Raw genomic sequence first — 21025 nt, forward strand, 5'->3', positions numbered from 1 at the left:
AGCATGGAGACAAGGCTGCTGGACCCCAACCAGCCCGGGGCAGGAAGGGCTGGAAGCCAGGACTGATCAGATGCCTGGAGGACCTCAACAGCTTTTCTCTAAGTATAAAATAGTCCCACGGTTAAGGTGTTCAGAGAAGTTAGTGGCTATTTTAACAAATATTCCAACTGCCTAATTTTCTTACCAATCTCTATTTTTCTACCCACTTATGAGCCTGCTGTCCTGGGCTTGCTTCCCTGCCAGGACTCAACTTTCAATTTTCTCCCATTCTATATTTATCAGGCTAACACATGACTCTGTCATTTAGTCACTTAACTAACATATGCCTGAGGAGAGTGGCATTGATGGGTAGAGAAAATGACTCAGATCAAGTGAAGACTAGATAAAAGATGGCTTACCGCTTATAGAGATACTTAGAATTTGAACTGTGCAGAGAAAGTTGTTTTGAGAACCTGGAATCCAAGCGAATTGTTGGTTCCAAGAAATGTCTCATTTTTAACTTTGCAGCGCTGTGCATGGAACCCAGGCCTTACCCTTGCAAGTCACGCTATTCCCAGCTACACCTCAGCCCAGCATGTGGATTCCTTCAGCCACAAGGCAGGTTCCTTTTAGCTATGGCCCTAACCAGAAACAGGGCTCTGAGCCTAAGCGGGCTGCCCTCTGCTGCCACGGGAGGGGAAGAGCTTGGTTTATGCTGGTGTAAGGGAGGAAAGATTTTTTTGTTTTGTTTTGTTTTGTTTGTTTTGTTTTGTTTTCTCTTTTGTGGGCCTTTAAAGTTCTAAGGATGATTTCAAACTTCCTAGGCCTCCCTTCCTCATGGAATTAAAGACGACAATCTTGAACTTGGAGAGTTGGCAGAGTGGTTAAAAGCACTTGCTGCTCTTGCAAAGGACCTGCTTGGATCCTGGGTTCCACATGGTGACTCACAACCATCAATAACTTCAGTTCCAGAGGATCCAATGTCCGCTTCTGCCCTCCATGGGCACCAGGCATTCATATAATACACACACACACACACACACACACACACAGGCACGAGAGCACACATACACAGAAGCACACAATTAAAAAAAAAACCTCAACTGCAGCAATACACAAATCCACGTGTGACTGATACAAGCTGTGGACAGCACATACCCTCCAGATTTGCTTGCACACCAAATACTCACTGCAGCCCCTGTTAGCTTTTCATTCATAGCCTCCATAAACAGTTTTGAGCTGCAGTTTGAAAAACAGTAGGAAGCCTTTGGGAGTGAAGCCCTCTAGTGGTCATTGTGCATGTCTGCACCGAAACTGATGCCACATGGGAAACAGTTATCTGGTTGAAAATTGGCTGGGCATGGTGGCACACACCTTCAATCCAAGCACTCAGGTGGCAGGGGCTGGTGGGTCTTTTGAATTCAAGGCCAGCCTGGCCTACAGAGCAAGTTGTGGAATAGACAGGACTGTTAACCAGAGAAACCCTGTCTTGAAAAACCAAATAAATTTTTTTTTAAAAAATTAAAATAAAAATTCAGTTTCTGGGGGAATTCAAAATTGGTCATGCAAGACAAATGGAAAGGCCCTTCAACAAAATAGAAGGCGTGCTCTGTATCAGCTATCACAGTGGGGGGGGGGTTGTCTGGATATTAATTCTTTTTTTTTTGGATATTAATTCTTTAGCAAAATATTATTACCTCTGTCTATGCTAATTGTACCTACAAGAACTGACTTCCTGCCATTTCTGACGTGTAGAACAAAAACGCCTAACTCTACACAAAGTCTTTCAGCTGAGGATGTGTGATGTATTGCTGTCTTAAGACCTCTCCGTGCTGCTGAGATGTGGGAAGTGTAACTTGTTATACTCTGTTAGGCGTCTCTCAGGGAGACGGTCAGCATCTGCTGGAGCCATAGGAATGTTGGTAGACTTGGTTGGAATGACACTGGCTTCTGGAGAGAGAACTCAGGAGAATATAACCCTAGTTTCCTCTTCACTCGGGTATGTGTGGAGAGCTTTTGGGGCCGCTGGACAGGAATCTGATATCCGCCAAGGAGAAGGAAATGGGATTCAGGCAGGAATCTGACATTAGGCCATGACAAGGAAGTAAGCTGAGGTGAGAATCTAATTTTAGGCTAGAGCAGGGAAGTAGGCTTCAGGCAAGAGTCTGACTTTGGGCTAGGACAGAGAAGTAGGCTCAGCTCTCTTAGTCATCCTGAGAAGCCCTTAGAAACAGTCATCACGGTAGAGATCAGGGGCCTCTGTTTACTGCCTTGCTTGTTCCTTGACTACTTGTGTTTATCATACTGCTTGTTCCGTAACCTAGAACTGGCCTTATTATCTGCATGGAATTAAAAAGGTATAAAAGCAGTTTGGGGGGAAAATAAACCCGCCTCTGCCTCAGAACTGGTTGGGGTGGTGCTACAATGCTGTCTAATTGTCTTTTTGCTTCTTCAATCCTCACTCCTGCACTGGAGAACCTGTTGACGGACTGAGTCGCCTTGGTCAGGTAGGAAACTAAGGAAGATCTAAAGCACAGCAGGCTGGGGCTGGAGAGGCTCTGTTCTGTGTTTAAGACCACACCGGCTGCTCTTCTCTTCCAGAAGACCTGAGATGGACTCCTAGCACCTACACAGTGGCTCACAAGCACCTGTAACCAACACTCTCTTCTGGCTTCCAGGGGGCACCTGGCACACAGATGACAGACAGACAGACAGACACAGACACAAAACAACCTGGCTGACTCACTGTTCTATTGCTGAGACACCATGACCAAGACAACTCTTATAAGAGAAGCCATTTAGTTGAAGGCTTGTTCAGCATTTCAGAGGTTCAGTCCATTATCATGGAGGGAAGCATGGTGGTGACAGGCAGGCAGGCAGAGGTACTGCAGCACTGACCGAGAGCTTTACGCTCTGATCTCCAGGCACAAAGACCCTAGCTTGGCAGGGCCTTTTGAAACATCAAAGCCCACCTCCAGCGACACATTTCCTCAACAGGGCCACACCCACCTCTTAACCCTTCTAATCCTTTCAAATAGTTCCAGTCCCGGGTGACTTAAGCATTCAAATATTTGAGCCTATGGTGGTCATTCTTCTCACCACCACCACCACCACCTATCCCATGAGACAGGGTTTCTCTGTGTAGTCCTGGCTGTCCTGGAACTCACTCTGTAGACCAGGCTGGCCTTGAACTCAGAAATCCACCTGCCTCTGCCTTCCAAGTGCTGGGACTAAAGGCGTGCGACACTGCTGCCCAGCTATGGTGGTCATTCTTATTGAAACCACCACACACTCATGCACATAAAATAAGCAAAAACTTAAGACAGTACAGAGCATGATATCTAGCCTAGACTTGGAACTGGGTCTGGGATCGAAAGCCAGACTCTTCTGTCACCGTAATATGGGCTAGCAACGTCATGCTTCTGGACCATGTAAGCCAAAGGGAACATGCGCTTCCGGTGTGGCCGCTTTTAGTACACACATCTCAGGTGGGGTTTGTGATTTTAAGAGAAATTAGATAGAGCCTGTAATCCAACATGCAGGAGGCAGGATCACAGCTTCCAGGATGGTCGCAAGGAGTATCTTGCCTCATAGGCAATGCTTCTAAAAGAGAGTCTTGGGAACTCAAGAATCTCAGCTCCCTGCTAGTATTCTCTACCTAAACGAGGGGCCTATGTGCTCTCCCCAACCAAGGCTAAACTGTTGCCTCATCCTTCCATGCCAAAGACTTCTATCAGGCAAAGGGGCCTTCCTTTGAGACAGAGTTTCTCCATGTAGCCCTGAGTGTCCTTGAGCTTTGTATGTAGACCAGGCTGGGCTCAAACTCACGGAGATCCACCCGCTTCTAACTCCCAAGTGCTGGGACTGAAAGAGTGCACCACCACCATGCCTGGCTCCTACTTTTGACTAAAACAAAAAAAACAAGATGGTTTATCTAAGGCGGCAAATTTTCATCTTATCTCCCCAATAATGCTAAGAAAATGAGACCTGTTGTAGCTAGCATTTCCTCTACAGCCAGAACACACTGGTGAGAAGGACAAAGTGCCCTGCACTGCCCCAAAACCAGAACCACCACAGGCTGGCGAGTAGTATGCAGAGCCTCAAAATAAGCAGGGAAGGGAGTTCCTGATTCCTCTGCTATCCGCTCTTCTCTTCCAGTTTTACCCTGGCCCACCCCTAGATGGAGAGCCCGCCCAACTAGTGTGTGTAAAGTCCTTACTCAGACCTAGGAAACGCATGAAGCACCAGCTACTTTCTACCCAGCTCCTGCTCACCTGGGCCCTTCCGAAAGTTGGAGAGCTTGGAGCAGCTTTGCTTCTGCGGGTTTGAACAAAACGCCAGGGTGGACCGACTTCTGGCGAGACCACAGAGCACTCAGCAAAAGTTGTGTTGCACAGATGCCGTCATGGTGGTTTCTACAGCCGAGGTCGGAATTCCAGAGTTTGTTTTATTTTCAATTACATGCCCAATGAAATGCATGAAGCCCCGGAGAACGAGAGCAAGGAAATGCCACGCTTTCTGTATTCAGACAGAAATCCGGAGGCTTCAGTAAACAGTCATGGGTAAGAAAACTGACGGCCAGGGAAGACAACACACCCCGGATGCAACAGTGGTAAACGGTTTTTATTCAGGCAATGAAACATGGAAAAAATATATTAGTAATTATCATAATAATTTCTTTTGTGTGAGTATAACTTTTACAAATATTTACCTGACATATAAAAAGGGAAATTACTATGTGTATAAAATCTATGAGGATGATTGCTCCACACAACACCGTCCTGACAGCAGGAGTCAAGGCAGTGTGTGCCTCCCTCCACCTCCACCCCAGTGAGGGTCTCCTCACGCACTCCAGGGCACGAGGAGGCAGGGGAGGGGCTGGGGTTGTTGGGACACAGTGGGAGCAAATGTGCAATAAACACTTGGCACGTTAGTACAGTGGGTATGTATTGGCAAACACAGACTCGCTAACAGCAGGACTGGAAAGCTGACCGATGCCTTGGAGACTTAACAGGGTGCCTGAATCCTGTCCCAAGGACTGCAAGGGTCAAAGCCAAGGCTGCGGGTGTGACCGTCACACTGCCCTGTATCTGGTCTGGATGTGGTTTCAGAGTTCAGATTTCTATGTGTCCATTTGAAAGATTACAAATAGTAGAATCAGTTACTATTAACTGAGGGTGGGAAGCATTTTTGCTGGGCCTTCTCAGAAACTACGAGAAGGCAGGGGCCTAAGAGAGGCATCCTGACAGTTGGTATTGAAGACACCATACAGGGAAGGTTCAGGCCAGACCTCAGCCCCACACTTGGCGGCCTCTGAGTGGTGAAAACATCACACAGCCTACCTGAGGCCAACATGGCAGCAGCATCTCCAAACTAGAACTATAACTGGGGTGTGTGTGTGTTTACATAAAGCTGGAACCGCGGCGCAATTAAGAGAGTCATTCCTCAGGAATCTTATTTGTCCAAATCTAACTGCATGCGGAGAGGCACGGACAGGGGGGCTGCATTCAGATGGAAACTACGAGAAGTGCAGTCTATGCAGTGCCAAGTGCTTGCCTTACTCTGTTCTAGCAGAAGGCCTATGGAGAGGCACTGGCTCTATATGCAGTTCCCTTTTCTCTCCACACAGGAAGGACTTAGTAGTAAATTTTTCTTTTTTTTTCCCCCAGAACTGGGGGGTGGGGGGGTGGAGGATGACATCCAGGGACGTGTGCATGCTGAGCAAGTGTGTCACCAACTGAGCTACATCCCCAGCCCTGTTAAATTGCTTAAAAAAAAATCGTAACCTGGAGGCCAGTCAAACCTTTCCTGGACATCAGGAAATAAATTCATTATTAAAACTTTTTGAAAGGTGATTTCTTCAACCTTTGGCTTGGTGTTCTGGGACTCCCAGACCCTATCTGTTCATTAGTAAGTAAATAGTAATCTGTTACCTTTAAAATTCTCTATAATAGATACATCTTTAAATTCCTTGCCTAAATCATTTACTCTTTCAACATCTATATTCTCTCTTCCCAAGAAGACTTTAAAAAAAAAACAAACAAACAAAACCTGAGAGGGAGCTTAGAGGGCCACAGTCCTACAGAGACACAGCAGGAACAGCTGAGCAGAGAGATCATCTGAAATGGAGCCCCGGGGAATTGGGAAGGGGGCTTCAGAAGGGCCACGCCACTTTCAATTCAGCATGCCCTGAACTTAGGCCACAGATCCTAAAGAGACTGTGAGCCGCAGAGTGCCCTTTCTAGCCTGCGCCATCTTTGCTGAAAGGGAAGTCTTTGGCCTGCCATGCTCAGCCCAGGGCTGCCCAGTGAGCGAGCGATTGAGCAAGCTTTTGTACACAGGCATGTCTGCAGGGGGAACAGGGCCACTGGCTGGAAAGGAAGTTTAGCGTTAAGCTATAACCCTGAAATCAGGGATTTCATCCCATCCACTCTGGGCCTCCCAGCCCTGTGCTTCAGGACTTCCTAATTTGGTCTGTTTCTCAAGATGCCTGAATCCACATTAGAGCTTCAGAGAATATGAAGTGTAGGGGAATTCCCGGTCTCCAAACAGAGCGAGCACTGCTTTCCGACCCACCGTAAGCTGGGTCAGTCTGTAATGCTGACGGACAGGTTAAGAATTGCCTGTACTTTGGCAAAGCAGAACTGAAGAAACGGTTCTCAATGAGATCGTCTAATATCCCACAAGCCACTGTGAGCCTTTCTCCTGTGTTTTATATCTTGTTTGACAGTGCTGGGGATTGGCAACAGTGCCTGGCACATGGTCGGCAAACGCTACCACCAGACACAGCTTTCAAGTCTTTGAAAACAAGGGCCCCACGGTATAGCCCAGTCGAGGCCTGAACTTTTAGTCCCTGCCTCTGCCTCCAGGGTGCTAGGGTTATAGGCATGTGCCACCATGCCTGGTCCCCCCTTCTAATCACCTAACAAAGAAGCTTTTGGCCCCTAGCGTGTGTTGAAGACGACTTTATATTTTTTACTCTCCAGGGTGCTAAAAAGCTTTTTAGGGCTTATATAATTAAAACAAAATAAATAAATAGACTTTACTCTGCCTAGTATATTTTCTTAATTTGCCAGTTGTGCAAGCTACATTCTTATTCTTGGCGGAGGATCTTCGAAAGCTGGACGTTGTGAACATTTTCCTGGTAATGGTGATGACTAAGAGGCCACTGGCAAACACTGCTTAGAGGGCTAGTTCATGTCCCCTGTACGGCAGCTTCATTTAGCAGGGCCTGTTATTCAAGGCCCGTCTGCCAGTGTGCAGGGAGGGACAGCCACTGCTCCTCTCCTATGCCTAACATACAGCACAGCACAGGACACTTTAAAAATATGCATGCTTAGAAAGATGACAGGGGAAGATACAGTTCCATGATAAAGCACTTGCTTAGCATGTTCAAGACCCTGGGTACAATCTCAGTACTATTAAAAGAAAAAAAAAATCAGGGAACAAGAGATTTCCGATGGAGACCCTCTTAAGCTTTCCATACTGAAAATAAGTCAATATAAAATGAGCGCACACTGATGCCGCCGTAACACTAGCAAGAATTCCTGCGTTGCTTCTTAAAATGCAAAATTAACTTCCCTTGCGGAAGACGGCTAAGCTGACATTGGTTATGACCCTTGAAGACACTTGAACATGACACTATGTCTACTGCTATGGGCTTTGCATTAAGCCACTGTGACAAAATTCAGAGCCCAAATGATTGTCAAGCCATTTCTCCAACCACAGATAACTTCTGTCTGCTTGTGGGTTGTTGGGGTTTTTTTTCTTCTTTTTTGTACAAAATGTTAAAAGACAGTAGGCCTCAGAATATAGCCTAACCTAAGCACCGGTTATAATAAATGCATATTGACAAAAATGTGATTTCTAGCTTGAAAAGACATTACTCACTTCCCTGGGGCTAAAAGTTACAGCACATGGCAACACACTGCTAAAGGAACACTGTTTTTAAGATCTATGGAGGTTCTCCATGAGGCACAATTCATTGCTGAAGTCGGCTCATGCAATGGTTTTACAAGGAGGGATATGCCTGTGTGCTAAATAGTGCACATTTACCATGAAGACACAGGGTATAAGATTAAGGCAAAAAAAAAAAAAAAAAAAAAAAAAAGGCATCAAAACTTGAGTGGACTTGACTTTGCCTGTTAGATAGATGGAAAGAAGTCACTAGCATCAAAGAGGGAAATGTCTATTTGGGGATTAACGCCCTCAGGGTAAGTCCAGTCTGAGTTCATAGAATTTTGCTTTGTCTTGTGGACCTCCCCCCCTGCTCCCCTTCCCAGCATTCAAGCAGTCTTTGTTTAGAATATTCCCAGGGGCTGGTTTGGAGAACGAGCCAGAGGACTCTTTACGGCCGGCCCGTTCTGTTTAAAAGCCCATCTCCAGTATGAAAGCAGTTGCTGTTGCTGTTATTTTTAAGTCTCTAAAAGGGTGCCGTGCCTTTAAACAGGGAAAACCTAGGCTCTTCACTCTCTGGCTGGTAATGTGGGCTTCTGTCATCTTTTAACAAGATCAACTAAACCTTTCCCACATCCCACTGGTGTGCGGTTCAAATAAATAACAGAAGTTGACTTTGCTTTAGAGACTCATCGGCCCCGGGGTGGACGCATGCATCCAAGGCCAGCTCTGAGGGAGGCCACGCTGCTGCTTTTGGTATGAGCATAAGGGACCATGCTGAGGTCCTGGGGTATCCAAACACCGGGGCAGCAGACAGCACGGCAAATCTTCCTTAGCCATGAAAGCTATGACCCCTGGCCCTCGTATCCTCAGCCTTTCCACCCTGACTCAAGGTTTGGTTTGGGTGTTTGATTTCTAAGAAAAGGACTGTTTGCCTAGTGCACTGCTGTCCTTAAACTCTGGGCTCAAGTGATCTTCCTGTCCTGCCTCCCACTAGCTGGGATACCCCATGCTTCCACTCACTCCTTGTTTGAAGCAAGAACTCACATAGTCCAGGCTGGCCTCCAAGAGGCTATGTAGTTGAGGGTGACCTTGGACTTATGGTCATCCTGCCTCCACCTCTGGAGAGTTGAGATCACAGGCATGCACTCCAATATCCAGTGTTTGTAGTTCTGGGGGCCGAACCCAGGGCTCTGTGTACCGGAAGCACTCCCCAGTAGAGCTAGGTTCCCAGCCCCTACCGAGTCTGAAGCTGGCTTTTAGACCTAGGGCTCTGTTTCAAAATAAGAGCCTACATTTCTTTCTGTAACTACGCTCCTCCCCAGAGGGTCTTATCTGGATATGCCTCAGGGGAAAAGCGGCAGAATGTAGAGAACACATGCATGAGTCCGTCTGTAACTAAAAGGGAGTTCGGAGCCCCAAGTGTTAGTGACGATGACTCAGACTGCCCCCTTCAGTAAAACTGCTGATACTGAAAACTTAAAACATTAACTAGGTCATAAAAACATCAAACAGGAGCTGGGAAGATAAACCCACACAGTTGCCACAAAATTAGAAATGTCACAAACTTGGGAAAAGCAAAGACGACGACGACAGCTAGATGAACTCAGGCTGTAGAAGCACAAGCCAGACCCAGCAGCAGCTCTAACGGGAGCTGGCAGCCAGGTCGCAGGGCAGAGCTGTCTTGTGACTCCCTCTCCACCAGCCAGGCCGCAGCAGCAGCAGCAGCAGCAGCAGCGGCAGCGCAGCGGCGAAGCGGGGACGATGGCAGCAGCAGGCATGTGCTTTGAAACAATTACTTCTCTCTGCAAAGGGGGGTGGGGGGCATTATTTCTGGATAAGGCAAGATAATGTGGTCACGACAGAAGCAGCCAGACTCGGATCTGCACAGCTCACGGGACGGCTCTCAGTCGGTCTTTCCCAGCTTTGCGATCAACTCGTCACAGATTTTTGTCAGCTCCTCAATCTCTTGATTCTGAAAGACAGAAGATGGTGATTTGCTTTGTGTTCTGAGAGAAGAAGCCAGTGGCTAGACCCTCCGGAGCATCCTACTGGCTCTCCACTTCTCTGTATCACAGTCTTTATAGAAAAGAAAGCCAAATGCCACCCACCCATCAAAGTGTGCCTGTGTTCACACAGTACTATGCTAAAACTTAGCTGAGGGTGCAAGAGCCACCAATTCTCTTGAACCTTGCCCGTAAACCTTAGGTCCCAGGTTCTCTGGTTGTGTGAGGGTCACTTGCTAGAACACAAGTGTGCGGGTTTCACTTAATCTGCCAGCAGCTTCAGGGACTGGGATTCCAGAGTCTGAGTCAGGGCTACCAGACACAAGCTGTAACTCAGGGCATCACTGGATGAATGCACACAGGCAGCACAGCAGGTCACACCCTGAAAACTGCTGATCAGAGGGAAACACAACTGGTGTCACAGAACCTCCGTGACAGTGTGGGGTCAGTGAGAGGACCTCGGAGCAGCTGCTCATCCTTCACCCAGGGTGAGTGTTGTCACAAATACCCTGAGGAAGTAAGACTCAGAACTGAAAAGCATCTTGGGATGGGAGGTTAAGAGTGAATGCACACCAATAAGCCCAGTACATGAGGGGCAGGTGTGAGAGGCAGTTGTCAGTCTGGGACACTTAGCACCTCCCTCCAGAAAGCTCTCCCAACACAGCCTGGGCAAGAGCCTTCTCATGCTGCCTTCCACATGAAATGCCCTTAGTTGCCTCTGTTTTGCTGGCATGTCTGATGGCGAGCAGCCAGTCTTGAGCCTGCTGACATTATCTCTGCTTATCAGCATCAATTATGTTGGGCTCTGATTTGATTTGGGCTGTCCCGTCCTCGATAGGATGGCCTGGCAGTGTTTCTGGCCTCTACCCACTTAGAGGCTCCTAGCATCTCCCAATTACAACCGCCAAATTAGTCTCTAGGCATGGCCTCGTGTCCCTGGAAGGCAGCTCTGCTCTGAAAGCTGAGGGACCACAGCAGTGAAAGGAAAGGTGCTTCGCTTGCTGCGCAAAAGCACACAGCGAGAATGAAAGGCAGCTGTGGGACCCAGACCACGTGTCCAAGCCCCTGGACTCCTGGCTAAAACACCGTGTTTGCCTTCTGAAACCTAGCAGTGGCTGAGGACTCCTGCTACTCTTGGTTAATAATGTGATGTGTGTCCCGAGAATCACTTCATAAGGGAGCCAGCCTGCAGCAACTGAGTAAAAAGATCAAAGCCACCTTCCTTGCTCCAGATCTGTGACAAGCTAGGTCTACCAAGGACTGACAGGAGCCAGAGTGGAGGAGGGCAGCCAGATGTCCCTGTGTCAGCGACAGGAGCCCCTCCATGACAGACCCCTCCATACCTTCTGCTGAAGAGCCCTCTCCAGGGACTCCACCTTCATCTGCTCCTTCCGGAGTCCGGCATGGAGAGCGGCACTCTCAGCCTTCGCCTTGGAGCGAACCTGAGCAATCTCCTCGTTGGCTCTGTGATGGTGTTTTGGGTTCGTTTGGGAGAAGAGATAAAAAAGGACACAGATTAGCGACCAGGGACAGACAGAGAGGCAGGAAGACGGGATGCCAACTGCTGACTTTCACAAAACATAGACTCGGGGCTGGAGAGATGACTCAGTGGTTAAGAAGAGCACTGGCTGCTCTTCCAGAGGTCCCGAGCAACCACAAGGTGGCTCACAACCATCTATAATGGGAGCTGATGCTCTCTTCCGGCATGCAGGCAGAGCATGCATATATTTAAATAAATAAATAAATAAGTAAATAAATAAATTTCTATACAGACTCAAATGAACTGACTGCGTGATCAGAGGAAACCAGGAACCAGTGACCTACAAAATGCAATTTATATGAAACCACTAAGCACTTTTCCATGGGACATCCTGGCGGCAGAAATCAATATTCTTCAAGTTTTGTGTTTCATGCGGAAAATGAATTAGGTAATTTCATAACAATCCTAGTTTTTAAAGGAGTCGTCCAACAGACTTCCTTTCCAAGTAAACGGTGCATGAAGGCCACTCTACAGCAAAGCACCTGCCCGTGGCAGTCTGACCTTTGTATTAGAGTGACAGGCTCTCATGTGGAATAATCCCAGGTTTTCCCACTGTCAACTGTTGCCCTACCGATGTCTGTGAGTTATTGACCTCAGAAGTGTCTTTATCAATGAGATCAGAGAGGAAGCAGGTCACTTAATAAACATCTGGCTAATCCACAAAGCTGCCACAACCTCACCAGCAAGGAGACATAAAAATTAATGTGCTAAGCACTTTGGGTGGCGTGATGTGTGCAGGGTGGGGTGGGGGGAGGGGAAGATGACTGAAGCCAGGATCTTGTGCCTGCTGAGTGGGTGGCCTATCGCTGAGCTGTGCGTGGTCAAAAGTACAGTATGGTCTTGTCCTAAGAACTCAAAGAACAACAGAACCACGACAAAACAGGGAAGGAGGGGAAGCACAAAGTGGGAATGAAGAAAACCCAAAATATACATATCTCAGGACACAGTAATTCCATCTTTTGCTAACTCTGCACAGAAATAACCTGCTAATGTGTCTGCTTTCAACATGGAGAGTCTGAGCCAGTCTAAATGCTCATCAGTAAAGAAAGACAGTCGCAGTCAGAGTTGGCTCAGTGTTTAAGAGTACTGGCTGCTCTGACAAAGGACCCAGGCTCCACATGGTGGCTCACCCTCTTCTGGCCTCCATGGGCATCAGGCATGCAGGTGATGCAGACATACATGCAGACAAAATACTCACACGCATGATATAAAAATAAATGAAATGTTTTCTAAAAAGATCCTACGGTCTAATAATGGAATTAGACCGAGCTGTGTGTTCTGACATGGAAAATGGTTCTAATATGCCATTACATGACAAGGAAAATGTGTAGGCTATTTTGATGTATATCTCAAAGCAACAACAATAGGAAGATACCATCTTTGTAGCTTGTAAAGCACAAACACAACAGAAGGACACACAACAACGAAATCCTTAATGAGGCCATAAGAGAGTGTAGAGGAGAGACATTTTTGAAGCTAGAAGTACGGACCACAGAATGCACCAACTGTACTACTTTGTAGTTAGAAACTAGGGTGGAAGCTGACGATCATGGCACTTGTCCCTTGGTCCCAGCAGAGGCAGGGGGATCTCTGAGTTTGAGAGGAGTTCCAGGCAAGTCAGGAGTACACAGTGAGATTTCATCTTTTAAAAAGAGCTTGTCTTAATCCCAGCACATGGGAGGCAGTGACAGGTCGATTTCTGAAGCCAGCCTGGACTACAGAGTGAGTTCCAGGACAGCCAGGGCTATACAGAGAAACCCTGTGTCAAAAAACCAAAAACACCATTCTCTGGGGTAAATTCCAAAATGTATTAGTGGACTTCAGGACTGAAAGTCCTAAGAGTGTTAGAAGGGAAATGGGAAGAAAATTCTCTCTACCTGGAACGCTGTCATAGGGAATCCAGAAACTGCAAACAAAGTGACTCTTGTCACCTTTGAATATATGGTGTCACATGCCATTAAGTTTAGCACCCAGGAGGCCGAGGCAAGTTCAAGGTCCACCTGAACTATAGGGGGAGACCCTGACTCAAAAACCCTGAAGTAAGTCATCTTCCTGCCATCACAGCACACTGCAAAGCTGAGGAGAGAGCGCTAAGGCAGAGCTCTTTGTCAAGTATGTGCCAACTCTGGGTTCAATCCCACAACAGTAAAAACAAAACAAAGATTTACTCTCTTCTTCATAGACAGGGTCAACACACACACATACACACAAATATTAAGTTGGAAATTGAATTACAATTTGCAATGAAAGCCAGTGCCCCTCATATGTGACACACTAAGTTACAACAGGAAGGGCAAAGAAGAGTCAATCATGATAGAGCAGGTGTTTAAATAGACAACCACTGAAACACATGCAATTTTACTACGATAACGTAAAGTAAACTCCTCCCAATAGAGTAAATGCTACGTTGCCAAACCCCACAGAAAGCTCCACTTTCACCGAGTACACGGACCATCACCTACACATTGAGCTATTGGCAGAGCTTTAGGGAAAAAACTCACGAGGGAGGGGTAAGCTGATGTACATCTAATGTCTAACTATTGTAACTCCACTGTTCACTGGTCCCCAGTTCCTCATCTATTCTCATGAAGACATAAAAGGGCAGTCTACAGCTCTACTCCCTACAGCACTTCTGCACCAGGACAAGTTTAGTAACCACAATTACTAAAGAGGCTGCCTTAATGGATTCCTTCCAACAAAGAAACTCCAGGGGGAGGTCCTCACGAACATGGAGAGATAAACGAAGGGCGTTAGCATGTGTGTCTGAAGAAAGACACAGAATACCAACACGGGCGAGCAGAGGGTTCAGAGGTAAGGGAACATACACAGAACCATACTCTGTAATGGTTTATCCATGCACAGAAATAAAATCACACATCCACAAAACCCTCGAGGTTGTAAACCAAGGAGACAGAAGGCAAAAGGACTAAGTACGCAACTTTGTAGATCCAAGTGTCTGCCCACACCCGCAGCAGTGAGCAAGCGGAACGCACTGACCTGTCCAGCTTTTCCTCTGCGTGAACCTTCAGGGCCTGGTATCGCTGCTCTTCCTGCTTGACTCTGGCTAAGTAGTCCTGAGCACACTTTTTCAAGGCTTCTTCATTCTGTGCCAATGTGAAAGTTCAAAACAGACGTGCATGGCTCTTTGTTTCTCCTGCACAATGTATCCCAAGGTTGGGTTTTTTCCTTATTTTTTTCTTCCTGTTTTTGTTTTGTTTTGCTTTGCTTTTTGTTTGTTTGTTTGTTTGTTTGTTTTTGAGAGAAAGTCTGCTCCATTGGGATGTATTTAATTCATAATCCACGGCAATTTCAACAGCTTATGCAACCCCACTGAAGAAAGCCTACATAGGTTCTCCATGCACTAATGTGCATGGATTGATGCAGCAGTCTTCACCTTCCTAATGCAGCTTCTCTCTCAGTCCTGCATTCGATGATTGGCCAGGCCATCCATCTATCATCCATCCTGTCTGTCTGTCTGCCTATGTATGTATGTATGTGTGTGTGTGTATATATACATATACATACATATATATATATATATGTATATATATATATATATATGTATATATACATCCCTCTATATATCTCTCTATGTATGTATGTATGTATGTATGTATGTACTTATCTATGTATCTATCTATCCATCAATCCATCCATCCATCTTTGGTTTTCTTGTTATGCAGCCCAGACTGGCCTTGGCTTTGCAATTCTTCTGCCTCAGCTTCCTGAATGTTAGGCCTACAAGCCCGAGCCATCAGTCATACAGCCTTTTTCACGTACAGGGCCCTGAAGGCCCTGTGTAACACCTGCCAGGAAGAGAATTCTGAAACACTTTTGACTGACAGTACACAACTGAAAGACCCCACCTCATTTCTTCTGTAGTGCATGGCTTAGACTTCTTTTCAGTGAACTAAGAAAAGGTCTCTTCTGCTTTCACTAACACCTAAAGGTGAATGATCAAAACAACAAGCCCAACAATGCAGAGGCACTCAGAGAAGGCCACCACCGCTTGACTGATGCCAAGAAGCTATACTGCTGCCTAGGGGACTTGGACGGAAAGGATGCCTACCTTCTTGAATCCTTCTAGCACGCCTTTCAGGTTTTCGTATCTCCTGAAGAGATCAGAAAGGGACCTCTCCACAGAGTTCAGGTCCGCCAGCGCCTGCTCCTTCTCCATGGTCAGCTGCTGGAAACTCTTCTGAGAACTCATGCTTGTCCTCTGCTCGTCCTCTGGAATCACAAGTCAGAGGGGACAGTATCAACACTGACTCAGGTGTGCCTGGCATGGCCGAGGTGTCCCCACTCTTGAGAGCACACATTCTAGTGAGAGGATATACACAGTGGCAAGGGACGGAGAAGCAAGCAGGGTGTGGGAGGTGGGGACAAGAGCTGCAGTTCTCAGAGTGGCCTCCTCTGGAGCAGATACCCAGGAAGAAAAGGATGGGACCCTCATAGAGCGGACAGCCAAGGACAAGGCTGGGAAGGCATCTGAGGGGTGTGGACAGTGGAAAATCTTCTCAGTACTTAAGTGCTAGGAGATCAGAATACATTCAGGGAAGTGCCAAGCAAATGGCAATTAAACGAGATTTTTACATTCAATACAGGCGAGCTGGTCACTGTTACTCTGCAAATAGTCACTGGGTCTGATGGGAGAAAATTAGAGCTCACAGTAAGGTAACACACTACATCAGACAATGGACTCACTAAGCGCCAGTACTTGGGATACTAAGCTAAGAACACTGAATTCAAAGCTGGCTGGGCTATAATGAGTTCCGGGCTTCCCTGGGGCATGTCTTTGAAGGGCATTATATTGGCCTAGCCCCTCCCTGCTTCTCTCTGCTTTCTGCTTGACCACACTCCCACTAACATAATGTGCTCTCTAAGCATATGGGACCTAGTGCCTATAGATTGACTTCTCTAAAACCACAGGTCAAAATGAGTCCTTTCTCCGTTGTTTACAGTCATGCATTCTGCTCACAGTGGTGAGGAAATGAATATGGAAACAAGTCATGATAGCAGACGGAATCTGGACCTTACAAAGGAGACCCCAGCCCAGAGAAGGCTGTATTAAATAAACCAGGCACCAGAAGACAAACAGTAAATGTCCTCAACGTGTGTGGAAGCTAAGGGAGCTGATTCAAAATATGCAACATTTGAATGTTCCCAAACAAGTGACAAATGTCCTTTCCTTTCCTTTCCTTTCCTTTCCTTTCCTTTCCTTTCCTTTCCTTTCCTTTCCTTTCCTTTCCTTTCTGTTTCTTTTTTATTTTTTTTTTAAAGACAGGTTTCTCTATGTAGCCTTAGCTAGCCTGGAACTTGTTATGTAGACCAGACTGGCCTTGTACTCACAGAGATCGCCCTGTCTCTGCCTCCAGAGAGTGGGGCTTGAAATGACAAATGTTTAAGGAAATGCAAAGGCTGGCTGTATGTAATAGCTTAAGCACCGGCCACTGTCTTCATGTACAAATTAGCACAGTGGGTCCCCACCGTTCCCCAGACTGTGTACAAGTGTGACGTGCTGCTTTTAACAAGCCAGAGAGGGTCTGGAGAGATGGCTGAGAAGTGCAGAGCATGCAGTGCTTTTGTGGAGCACCCAGGCGCAGCTCCTACTACCCACGTTAGGCAGTTCTCCACCAAACAAGTCCTCATGTGGGTTCCATGGCACCCGGCTCAAAGGATCTCATGCAGGTACAGAGTTAAAAATAAAGTTCGAAACAAATCAAATATCTCTAAACGCAAGTGAGGAAAGTAAGTCTCTAGACAGCTAGCTCTCTCCTCCAGGAATGGTGCAGGAGGAACGGCCCTTCCAGGCACAGAATCTGCCAGGACACAGACTCCAAAATGGTAAGAAACAAGTGTTTGTCTATTGTTACAGCACTCTGAGCAGACTCATGGCTAATGCTCAAAAAATAACAACCACAAAAAACAAACAAACAAACAAACAAAACAAAATACCACCTTCCTCCTTACCAATCATTTGGGCAATGGTCTTTTCATATTCTGCCACAATTTTCCTAAGTAAGAAAAAAAAAAGAAATGTATTATAGCTGTAATACTAAAACTTGTTTTGTTATCAGCACCAGTCTAACCTTATCCCCAAGCCCCACCCCGCACCAGTCTAACCTCATCTCCAGAACTTCTTCCCGGGTCTCTTCGTATTTCTTCTTCCATTCATTTGCTTCGATCTCTTTAGTGATTATCTAGATTACAATAAAGCTTTGTTTTACCTCTTCAATCTACTGGAAACTGATAAATAACACATGATCCAGTCTGGCACAGGATAGTCAATTAACATTTAGGAATGCAGCGCCTCTCAGCGTTTGTACACAGTGTTCATACGCTTCGAGGAAAGCCCACTCTCAGCGACACAGGATGCTGTGATGAAGCCACCACCAGCTCCTCCATTCCAGTGGTACTCAAAACTTCTTTGAATTTTTTCTGTCTTTATTCTGAGTGAGAATAAACCCAAAGCGTTAAACTTGTGATCCTCCTGCCTCAGCCACCCTAGTGCTGGGTTCACACTCACCACCACGTGTACAGACGTACACAATCTTTTTCTATTGTGATTTCTCAGTGCTTGATAAGAACTGAATTATGATAAAGGGGCTGGGGTGCACCCCACTGTGTGACTATCAGTACATGCAATTCCTGCTACTCTGACCAGAAGTCTCCTTCATATCTTCATACCAGAAATCTCCTCTCCATGTCTCAGTTCTGCTCGTCCTGCACAGGGATGGAAAGGACGCCCAGTGCTCTCCCCTCACCATCCTCCCTAAGTGCTCCCCTCACCATCCTCCCTAAGTGCTCCCTTCTTCCCAACCAGTCCATCTTCTACATCTGTGCTTATACTAAGGATCTCAAGAATAGAAAGATGAGCCAGGCGTGGTGGCGCACGCCTTTAATCCCAGCACTTGGGAGGCAGAGGCAGGAGGATTTCTGAGTTTGAGGCCAGCCTGGTCTACACAGTGAGTTCCAGGACAGCCAGGGCTATACAGAGAAACCCTGTCTCGATCCCCCACCCCACGCCCCCCCACCCCAAAAAAGACTAGAGATGGTGCTGGAGGAATGGCTCCGAGGTTAGGACAACTGGCTGCTCTTGCAAAGGACCCACATGGCAGCTCACAACTGCCTTAACTCCAGCTTCGGGATCGGATGCTCCCTCTGATGTCTGTGGGCACTAGACATATACAAAAAGCAAAAACAAATCTTTAGAAAACAAAAAGAACCTAGAGGCTTCCTTGTGTGCTTCAGCTGACTAGACACAGCTTTCCTTGGGATTATTATGCATCAACTCATAGCTTAACTCTTGGGAGAAAGACACAGCAACTCTTCTCACCAACAAGACTCTGTCTCCTGAGCATAGCTCCCAAGTACTGACCACTGGACTACCTGGCATCCCCAGTCACTGGAGCAACATACGGGACCTTAAACTCCAAACACAAATGCCAAAGACAGCACAGAAGTATGGCAGACGAGGAAGGCACCATCCACTTAGAGCAGAGGTTCTTCAGGACCTCAGAACAGAAACTGGGACGCTGACATTCTTAGAGGGTGTGTGAATTCCTGTTGCTAAACGCCCACAATTCTTAGGCATGGGCATATGTGGCAAAGCAGGGGGCAGAGAAATGCACGGGTCTTACAAATACCACAGCACGTCAGCTCGCTGAACACCAGCACCATTGCGGAAGTCTACGGGAGCCCTTTATGTGAGTCACACAGGCCACAGAGAACGGGAACCTCCAGGCTGAGGAGAGGCAAGTCAACAGAGACGGTACCTTCTACAGACTGAGAAAGAACAACTTTACCTCTTCTCTGATCAACGTGAGCACGGCAGTCTTGTCTGCTTCGCTGAGGCAGATCCCATCCAGGGGGCTCTCACCCCCACAGGCCACAGACACGGGGGCCTTTTCTGAAGAGGACTCCAGCAGTCCCTGCGGGACAGGGGTTGTATTTAACATGGTCACTCTCCAGCTACTTAACTCCAAACGGCCCTCACCGAAGGTGAGTAACATCCTCACCCAAAAAAGATCAAACCTTTCAAAAATGTACTTGTAGAAGAAACCGGAAAACCTTAAATAAGCAATCTAGTTACAGTATTTGCTAATGAAAACTATTCTACTGACTCCTGGGGTGAGCCTCTGTTGGAGGAACAGACAAATCCCTTAGGGGGGCTTTCTTCTTATGGGAAGGAAGGATGTACTTGTCAAGTGGTCTGTTACCAGACAATCCCAGACGTGGAGGAAGCATGCTCCAATGCCTCACTTTTCTGGTGTTTTCTGGGGATGTGTTCTATGAAATATTTTTTTTTCAAGAACATTGATCACCCTTCCATTCATATTAGATGCCTTGTGTGGATCTGTTCAACTATTTTGGCAATGATTCTAATATGCATTACAAACTTCCATGCCTAAATAAGCAAACATGGCAAATCTATCTGATCTTTGGTGGGCAGTGGTGATCCACACTTTTAATCCCAGCACTCAGAAAGCAAAGGCAGGAGGATCTCTTGAGTTTACAGCCAGCCGGGTCTACAGAGCAAGGTCTAGGATAGCCAGGGCTACACAGATCAACTCTGTCTCAAAAAAGATAAAAAGGAAAAAGGAAAACTCTTCATAGCAATGTGGGCCTCAATAGGCATATGTATGTATACACATGTACACATATACACACACAAAAAGAAGACAAAAAAATAATAACCGGCCATTGCTCTTAAAAACTGTTTAAGGTCAGCCAGGCATGGTAGCCCATGCCTTTAACTCCAGGATTGGGAGGCAGAGAAAGGAGGATCTCTGAGTTCAAGGCCAGCTTGGTCTACACAGTGACAGGGCTCACAGAGAAACCCTGTGTCAAGTGAAAAACGAACTGTTGAGGTCTCTGCAGACAGAGGCTGAGGAACCATCATGGAGGAAGGAAGAGTAAGGGCCTGAGCTGGAGCTGGTACCAGAAAAGGGAGATGGCTCTCTGGGAGGGTTCAGCCTTGCTGGAAATGGTGTGTCACTAGGGGAAGGCTTGAGACTTCAAGAGTCTCCTGACATCCTCAGTGAACTCTCTGTTTCCAGTTTGTGAGCTCCAGCTACCTGCTACCTGCTGCCTGCTACCTGCGCTCTGCTCCACCCTCATGGACAGTATCTCACCACCTATGTTCCACTATCCTGCACTCCCCAAATGAGCCCCTTCCCCCCCCCGCCCTGTTTGTGGTGTTCAATCACAGTGATGGAAAAGTAACTAAAATATTTGCTCTGGAATCTTGGACAGCCTTAAACTTGGGGCCATTCTTCCCACCTCAGCCTCCCAAGAACTGGACTGCAAGGTGTGAGCTACCATTACAATTCTGACTTTAATAGCAAGCTAACCCAACATATCCAAAATGTTATTTTATTAGGAGACAATATAAGAAGTTACTGGAACACTTAAGTAAATATTCCCTGTTTGCATACCAAGTCCTCAAAGGCTGGACGTATTTCACATTATACTAGGCATCTATCTCGATTAGGAGTAGCAGTTCAAGTTGTTGGTAGTCACATGGGCTAGCGGTTGTTGGAAAGAACATCAGGCACCAACAGTGAGTTCCGTGGATGAAGAAACACAGAGATGCATGTGTGAG

The 21025-nt window shown here is 46.8% G+C and overlaps 1 protein-coding gene and 1 non-coding gene across 10 annotated transcripts in view; both read right to left on the reverse strand.

Moving 5' to 3' along the window:
- Positions 1-4581: 4581 nt before the first annotated feature.
- Tacc1 (transforming, acidic coiled-coil containing protein 1) overlaps positions 4582-21025 on the reverse strand; it is a 101873-nt gene continuing 85429 nt past the window's right edge. For all 9 annotated transcript variants that reach the window (XM_017312859.2, XM_006509146.4, XM_030243614.1 and 6 more), the window contains 7 exons: positions 19227-19352; positions 17545-17621; positions 17392-17435; positions 15491-15651; positions 14419-14525; positions 11225-11345; positions 4582-9850 (listed from right to left, as the gene is read on the reverse strand). In XM_017312859.2, coding sequence (XP_017168348.1) covers positions 9782-9850; positions 11225-11345; positions 14419-14525; positions 15491-15651; positions 17392-17435; positions 17545-17621; positions 19227-19352 — 705 coding nt within the window. In that variant the 3' untranslated portion in view covers positions 4582-9781. The remainder of the gene's footprint in view (positions 9851-11224; positions 11346-14418; positions 14526-15490; positions 15652-17391; positions 17436-17544; positions 17622-19226; positions 19353-21025) is intronic.
- On the reverse strand, positions 9155-9263 carry Mir8108 (microRNA 8108). The gene has a single exon (NR_106187.1). It is a non-coding gene; the product is annotated as a microRNA 8108 (primary transcript).

This window comes from Mus musculus, chromosome 8 (genome assembly GCF_000001635.26).
Source record: "Mus musculus strain C57BL/6J chromosome 8, GRCm38.p6 C57BL/6J".
NCBI classification, from domain to species: domain Eukaryota; kingdom Metazoa; phylum Chordata; class Mammalia; order Rodentia; family Muridae; genus Mus; species Mus musculus.